Source organism: Nelumbo lutea, chromosome 3 (assembly GCF_056320005.1).
Source record: "Nelumbo lutea isolate HS-2025 chromosome 3, American lotus-T2T, whole genome shotgun sequence".
Taxonomy (NCBI): Eukaryota; Viridiplantae; Streptophyta; class Magnoliopsida; order Proteales; family Nelumbonaceae; genus Nelumbo; species Nelumbo lutea.
This window is the reverse complement of record NC_142686.1, coordinates 4,560,726-4,569,431: the sequence shown is the minus strand read 5'-3', so window position 1 is coordinate 4,569,431 and position 8,706 is coordinate 4,560,726. Positions and strand designations below refer to the sequence as shown.

General features: G+C 38.1%; 1 protein-coding gene across 2 annotated transcripts; it reads right to left on the bottom strand.

Annotated features, from left to right (window-relative positions):
• Positions 1-1,120: 1,120 nt before the first annotated feature.
• LOC148862485 (F-box protein At1g67340-like) lies at positions 1,121-3,403 on the bottom strand. 2 transcript variants are annotated; one of them, XM_088978961.1, is made up of 4 exons: positions 3,175-3,403; positions 2,757-2,992; positions 2,238-2,400; positions 1,121-2,118 (listed from the first exon to the last, which is right to left on the bottom strand). In XM_088978961.1, exons 2-4 carry the CDS (start codon positions 2,981-2,983, stop codon positions 1,378-1,380), a joined length of 1,131 nt encoding a protein of 376 aa, XP_088835087.1. In that variant the 5' UTR covers positions 2,984-2,992; positions 3,175-3,403; the 3' UTR covers positions 1,121-1,377. The 2 variants fall into 2 exon arrangements, with proteins under 2 accessions (XP_088835087.1, XP_088835088.1); XM_088978962.1 differs by lacking the exon at positions 3,175-3,403 and having other exon boundaries at positions 2,757-3,133.
• Between the last annotated feature and the right edge of the window lie 5,303 nt (positions 3,404-8,706).

The window sequence follows — 8,706 nt, the reverse complement described above, 5'->3', positions numbered from 1 at the left end:
CGCATTTACGGATTCATACGGTCTCCAAAATGATGAACTAAGCTCCAACACACAAGAGAAGAAATGAGGATGGATTGGAGAATTGCCAATATCAAGGTGGTTTTGAGCAATGTTAGACAGTTGAATCCCATAAATGGAGCAAGAAATGAAGCATAAGCTGAATCACTCAACTGGGTTGGCCGTCGGAATTTAAAGATGTCGGCAACAGAAATCATACTAGGATGGTAGCTTTCACGATTTAGAAACAAGCTAAATCATTATGGCCCTGCCAATCTCCTGTTGATACAATAATTGAAATGCTTACAGCGATGGATGAGATAGGATGTGGAGATGGAAAGATTAATTAAATCTGAGGCCATCACTTGTCTTGGGCCGTGGATAGTAAGCATGCAATCTTCAGAAGCCTACAAGAAAGTAGGGACTGATCGATGAGGATAAGGGGGATCGATGGAAATGGAACAGTGGGTGCATGGTGGTGGAAACCGGAAACACTAGTACCCAGAAATAGCTTTTGGGCGACGAAATATGCCGTTGTGGTTTTGTAGTCTTTTTTGGTGGACAGACTCCTCTCACCTTTGTGTCTCCATCCGCGTGTTCCCCTTTTCTTATAATCTGGATCTCTTTTCTTGTAGTCTAATGTTCATTTTGTGGCCCCTGGACTCTGACCACTGGCATAAAGCGTCTCAAAAAGTAAACTTCCACTCACTCTGATTTTGTTTTATATACCCCCTTTCCCACTCTCCTCCATCCTTTTGAATAGTAGAGAGCTGAGAGATAGCTCAAAGCATCCAACTCAATAAGTGAGAGGAGATAAAAGAAAAGAAAAGAGTCCAATGGCTAGCGGAGAAGATCTCACATAATAAACCTCGGATTCCTTTTGTTTTCCACTCACCTCATTATTCCAACCCTCCAACTCTCTCCTCTCCTCTCTCAGCATTGATACCGGATGGATGGATAGCTTTAAAGCCTTTTATTAGTAAATCAAAAAGTGGAATCATATCACACTAAACTTAATCCCAACGCTAACAACCAAACAAACCCAGAATCAGAAAACGAATGGCTTCAGGCTTTGATTGCTTTGGAATAAATAAATAAAAACGAAAACTCAGAAGAGGTGAAATTGATTATTGAACAAAGAAATTTACTCTTCTGAAATGAAGCTTGGCCGAGTAATAATCTATTGTATGGTACAAAAAAAAGAACGGGTTGCAGCCATGGGCCACCAAAATAACCTCCCTCTATATAGTCTGTCTATCTATCTATACAAAAAACAGAAAAAGAGAAGGGCGAAATTGCTCCAACCAACTTAATTATTAAAATTAAATAATTCCACAGACAAAAGAAGCCCCATCACTCTTTTTCACTATTACCTCGTCGTTAACTCGCGTCGTTGGCATCCTCCTCGTCAACTTCGACGATTCCCCCGTCAGCTTCGACATCGCCACCAAGCCACCGCTCCGTGGGTGCGCACTCCACCTTATGGCGCAACTTCCAATCGAGCGCCTGACACGCCCGAGAACAGTAGTTCACGGTGCCGCACACCGAGCAACGACGAAATTCATGTCGCCTCGTCTCCGGCCGGCCACAACCGGCATGCGAGCAAAGCCGAAGCCCCTGGCCCGGCACAACCCCACGTGACGCGAACCACTCTGCCAGAAACCGGTTTGCCGTGTGCGCCTCCGGAGCCGGCACGTTGCACCCGAAGTCACTCAGCAACGGACAGCCCGCACCAGTGATATGCTGGTGACGGTAGTTTTGAGGATGCCACGTCAGCCAGGGGAGCGACGACGGTGATGACGTGGTGGACGAGAGTACGGATGCTAGTTCACGGGCATTCGCTTGGACGAGGAATCGGCGCCCCTCGGCGATGTTTTGGCGGACGCCGTAGCCATCTTGCAGACAGTGGCCGAGTTCCCGGAGGGCATCGATGTGGCCGAGGAAAGCTGCTCGTGCACAGAGAGCGACGCCGGCTCGGAGGTCCTTGTCGTTCTTGGACCCGCCGCTACCATTGAACTGGATGACGGCGAGTGAATAAAGCGCTGGAGCGTGCGAGCTGATGGCCGCTTTAGCCATCAGCGATGCCCCACTTCCTCGGTTCTGTAGACAATAGAAACGGATCTGCAATCAATAATAAAGGCTAATTAGATGATCATTCATTCATTTGCGAGGCTCAGTAACGAAATAAATATTTATACCATATTTCTTTCATCTGTAAATTTAGGTAATAATGTACTGACCATGCCAAGGGTATAACAGGCTTCGATGTTTCCAGCATCTGCACACTGTTTCAAGAAGCGATGAGACGATTCAGACCAGTTCTTAACTTTCACGGTGAAGGCTTTAGGAGATGCTTTCGACAATACGAGGGGATGAAAGCCTAAACCGTTCAGTCTCTTGCAACTGTTTAGGAGACAAAACGAGAAGCAATTGAGAAGGAGGAAAAATAGATATTTTCGTTACACAACGAAAAGAGAGCTTTTTTTTTTTTCATAGCACTAATTTCAAAAGAAAGCTTTATTTGAAGTTGAAGAAACGCGCAGAAATTCAAAACTTGTTATCATCAACTGAAAACAGAATATTTCCGACTAATGTTCGATATCGGAATCGCCTTTTCAGCGTTAAATCGACTATTTTGTTGCATTTTCGCAGAACCACAAAATCAAAGCGAAAACCACCAGAGGAAATCTTCTTTGCCAGAAAGGAAATGAAAGAGAACCGATATAAATCAACGGTTAGAGAGAGAGAGAGAGGTGTACGTTATGAGAACATTAATGAAATCGGCAGGGCAACGAGCGGTGGAGCTGAGCTTGCAGAGGATACAGACGATAAGGTCGTCAGGCAAACCATCAAAAAAATCCGATTCTCTAACGTTTTCCGGCGCCGTTCTCGTCTTTTTCCGGTCAAGCATCACTTCTTCACGGGGGAAATCCCTCTTTCTCTTGAGAGGTGTTTCATCCTTGAAAAACTGGAGCCTCGTTCTCATATCGATCCTCTGCACTCGGGAAGCAGAAGCAGGGAAACTTGGTGTTTATATAAGAAAGAAGAAAAAAAAGCTCTCCTCCAAGAGAGATATGACAGCAACCACAGACCCGATCTTATAAAGAATAAAATAAAAATTTTATATTAATTAGTTGAGAAACGCTAGTAGACAAACAACCAGTATTTATTATTCACCTTTTATACCGTAAGCGTTGGCCGTAGCTTTATCGTATCTACGAAGGATGTAGGTATCCGGTCAAACGGCATTGACCGGAAAAGTCCGTCCGTCGACGGTTGCTTCCTCTTGAGGAAAATCCATCCCCCCTTGTCTGCACGCTTCTTCTGATCTTCCCGATTAAAGACGAAGGAAGGATCCCTTTATTATTTATGAGTCGTTCGTGAGTGGGAGGAGTGTGTGTGGCGTGGTCTCATCTTTCTCTCTAGTCTAGTTTAAGCGGTTAATTTTGTTGTAAAAATGGTAACTAACTTCGGTTATTTTTTCTAAGGTTAAACCAAAAAACACCGTTCTAACAAACTCAGGTAGCGAACTCGCGGCTCCCCATCGACGACCCAACCACTGACGGTCAAACGTGTGAGTCAGCACAAACCTTCTTCACTTCTCTCTCTCTCTCCCTCCCTTTTTTCTTTTTTACTGTCCCCTCCCTCTTCTTCTCTTTCTATTTTTTCTCTGATTTTTAAGTTTTATTATTTTCTTTTGTTCTTTTTTTCCGGGAACGACAAAATTGGTTTTACTTTTACATTGGCCCATGTAACGAACGCTACATTGCAATTCCCTGAGCACTTGCTGCATCTGAAACTCAAACAAGGACGGACGGTAGATAGCGTTTCGGGAATCGTCAGTTTGGCTGCTTAAATGTTCAAATTACAAATGCATATAGAGTTTATATTTTTAATTTTAAGGGGAAAAAAACATAAAAGGAAGCCTTTAGCAACAGACAAGCTGCCAGTGCCAGAAATGGCAAAGCATCTACAGAAAACGGAACGAAGGAATGGAGCCCGATAAACACTGGAAGAATCCATGGTCCTTCTCTGTTTGGACTTTGGAGCTTTGAATTCGATTCGTCGTCCGTGCTTTGGTTGTTGCAGTGGCGCTTTTGTATTGGGTTTTGCTCTGTAAAAAACAGGCTTTTGAACTGTGTCCGCATTTTCCAGTCCAACCACTAAACTTACTTTTTTCCGTTTTCCGTTGGTGTTTGTTTCTTGGGAATACGAAGAATTTACAGGTGCGATATTTCGCCGTTAGATTTCAGAAGATACCAGAATTGGTTGGACCGGAGATGTTCCCATACGGTGGATACCTATGAGGCGCCCCTTGTGAGGTGCAGTGCCGGCACGTTGGACCGGCGGAGGGGAGAGTGAGAACGCTGGGCTGGGCACTGGACTTAAGCCATGGTCGGGTACGAACGTTTTCATAGAGTGGGTAATCCAGTAATTTACAAATTTGAGCATTGAATTACCAACAATAATACATCATAAAGAGAGACGATACAGGTTGCTTTGTCTAACAAAAAAAACAAAAAAGACAGGTAATTGAATGGACGATATGAAGAGTCCTTGCGAGTCGTCAGTTTCGTGACTGATAAACGCCCTAAAAGATCCCACGATCCACTCTTAATTAGGGGTACAAGTGGTATGATGTCATCCAAATTCGATATATATATATATATATATATATATATATATATTTTATAAAACATTTTTAATATATATGATGAATATATAAATTTTTTTGCTTTTGTATTTTAATAATTTATTATTTTTTTCATAATTTGTATTGGACGGCATTAAATTCGAATTGAAAACAAACACCATTTGTGAGATTTGATCAAATCTTCCAATCAGATTGGATCTCATATATGTACTAATGGATGGCATTTGAATATACCATAATACAAATATGATCTCATCCATTTGCATCCTTATCACTCTAAGCATGGGAGGATCCTCTAAAAATAAATTCATGTCTGCCAATAAGACACGCTTACAATACAATTCCAATAAATTATTGCAATTGCGTATTACGAATAATTCCCTTGCATTCATAGAAAGATGTTCCCAATGTGCGTCTGTAAATGGATTTTCCATACATTGATAGTGTTTCGTTGGTAGTAGATCTGAATTCTACAAATAATAATCATCAGTTAGGGTCTATTGGATTTACAAGAATAGAAGTTTAAATTTCAAATTCTACCATTCCCATTTCGAGTGGAAAAGCATTCCACATTTCAACGAATGCCCATTCCTTCCCCCATATAACAATCCATTCTAGCTGACTCCAAATTCAATTTTCATTCCCGTCTAAACCAAACAAACAGGGAAATAGACCATTCCAATTCTGATTCCAATGGTTTTATTATATTTCTAATTATGAACCAAATAGACCCTTAAACCTTTAACCCATTTTCTCATTCAATTCGTTACAAATTCCATCAGAACAGGTACTCTAAATCTCCTACCCTCAAATTCTTTTCAACTTTGATCCGAAAAAAAGGTGGAATCTTTCCATCCATTGCCAAATGAATTTATTCCAAGGAAACTAATAACAGGGTTGTTATATATATATAATTTTTTTCGCTTTTGTATTTTAATAATTTATTGTTTTTTTCATAATTTGTATTGGACGGCATTAAATTCGAATTGAAAACAAACACCATTTGTGAGATTTGATCAAATCTTCCAATCAGATTGGATCTCATATATGTACTAATGGATGGCATTTGAATATACCATAATACAAATATGATCTCATCCATTTGCATCCTTATCACTTTAAGCATGGTAGGATCCTCTAAAAATAAATTCATGTCTGCCAATAAGACACGCTTACAATACAATTTCCAATAAATTATTGCAGTTGCGTATTACGAATAATTCCCTTGCATTCATAGAAAGATGTTCCCAATGTGCGTATATAAATGGATTTTCCAGACATTGATAGTGTTTCGTTGGTAGTAGATCTGAATTCTACAAATAATAATCATCAGTTAGGGTCTATTGGATTTACAAGAATAGAAGTTTAAATTTCAAATTCTACCATTCCCATTTCGAGTGGAAAAGCATTCCACATTTCAACGAATGCCCATTCCTTCCCCCATATAACAATCCATTCTAGCTGACTCCAAATTCAATTTTCATTCCCGTCTAAACCAAACAAACAGGGAAATAGACCATTCCAATTCTGATTCCAATGGTTTTATTATATTTCTAATTATGAACCAAATAGACCCTTAAACCTTTAACCCATTTTCTCATTCAATTCGTTACAAATTCCATCAGAACAGGTACTCTAAATCTCCTACCCTCAAATTCTTTTCAACTTTGATCCGAAAAAAAGGTGGAATCTTTCCATCCATTGCCAAATGAATTTATTCCAAGGAAACTAATAACAGGGTTGTTATATATATATAATTTTTTTCGCTTTTGTATTTTAATAATTTATTGTTTTTTTCATAATTTGTATTGGACGGCATTAAATTCGAATTGAAAACAAACACCATTTGTGAGATTTGATCAAATCTTCCAATCAGATTGGATCTCATATATGCACTAATGGATGGCATTTGAATATACCATAATACAAATATGATCTCATCCATTTGCATCCTTATCACTTTAAGCATGGTAGGATCCTCTAAAAATAAATTCATGTCTGCCAATAAGACACGCTTACAATACAATTCCAATAAATTATTGCAGTTGCGTATTACGAATAATTCCCTTGCATTCATAGAAAGATGTTCCCAATGTGCGTCTGTAAATGGATTTTCCAGACATTGATAGTGTTTCGTTGGTAGTAGATCTGAATTCTACAAATAATAATCATCAATTAGGGTCTATTGGATTTACAAGAATAGAAGTTTAAATTTCAAATTCTACCATTCCCATTTCGAGTGGAAAAGCATTCCACATTTCAACGAATGCCCATTCCTTCCCCCATATAACAATCCATTCTAGCTGACTCCAAATTCAATTTTCATTCCCGTCTAAACCAAACAAACAGGGAAATAGACCATTCCAATTCTGATTCCAATGGTTTTATTATATTTCTAATTATGAACCAAATAGACCCTTAAACCTTTAACCCATTTTCTCATTCAATTCGTTACAAATTCCATCAGAACAGGTACTCTAAATCTCCTACCCTCAAATTCTTTTCAACTTTGATCCGAAAAAAAGGTGGAATCTTTCCATCCATTGCCAAATGAATTTATTCCAAGGAAACTAATATATATATATATATATATATATATATATATATATATATATATATATATATATATATATAGATAGATAGATAGATAGATAGATAGATTCCCTATAAAATCAAGACAAAATGTTATTTGTTAACTAAAGTAATCAAGAAGAAAAGTAGGAAAATAAGAGGTTTTGTTTAGAGTCTGTGGTGTATTACTTACTGCCCACACCTTGAAATATTATACTTAACATATGGAAGAAAATAACCAATAACCCCTTGAATAAGCACCCAAATACAAGAAAACATGAAAGGATATAAAGGCCCTTACACTCTCAACACTCCCTTTCAAAATGAGCATAGATATTTCTTATTCTCAGCTTGTTAAAATTGTTGTCAAGCTTTTATTTGGAGACACTTTTAGTAAGATAGTCATCCAATTGATCCTCAGAAAAAAGGTAAACAAATCCCTCCATTGACAATGCTTTCTCTAATGAAATGTCAATCAACCTCTATATGTTTTGTACGATCTTGTTGAAATCATTGTGCACAATGTTTATGTCAGCTTGATTGTCACAATATAACATCATTGAAGTATCAATCTGCACTCCCATTTCTGTCAACAAGTTCTTCAGTCATTGTGCACAATGTTCCTGTACATCCCTTCAAACAGGCAAATATTCCATTCACTTCGTACAAATGAGATGATATAGACTTGTGCATATATTGGTTTATAACACTCACACCATATGATACACAACTATGTCAAGAAGGACATCTCGAGCATCAACTCCCAATTTATGATTGGGATCAATTGGAGTATCAGTTGGTTTGAAATCCCATTTCCCTAATTCCTGAAGTAGATCAATGATATATTTTCTTTGAGAAATATAAATGCTCCCTTTTGACCATGCAACCTCAATCCCCATGATATATCAAAGATTTAATTTCAAATTTAGTAGAAAGAAAAGAATTGAGTTCAACAATTCCATGGATACCATCCCTTCTAGCAACAATGTCATCAACATATATTACCAACATAGTCACTTTTTTATTTGCTCTCTTAATAAACAATGTATATCGACTTGAGATTAAGATAAGCCAATTTTTAAGATAGATTTTCTAAATCTGTCAAACCAAACTCTAAGGATTTTTTAAGGCCATAAAGGGATTTCTTCAAATGACAAACCTTCCTTTCACTCTGAGGGATGTTCATTCCAACGGGAGTTAAATGTAAACTTCCTCCAAAAAGTCACTATTAAAAAAGGCATTCTTAACATCCACTTGATACAATGGTAAAAAAATAGTGACCAGCAAGAGACATGATAACTTGAATTGAATTCATATTGGCTAATAAAACAATGTTTCTTGGTAATCAATTCGTAAGACTAAGTGTACATTTTCGCCAATTTTTGAACTTTATACCTTTCAATTAAGCCATTAGCTTTATTTTTCAATGTGTAAACCCACTTAATCCAACAAAAACATTGCCCACTCAAAAGAAACAATTACCC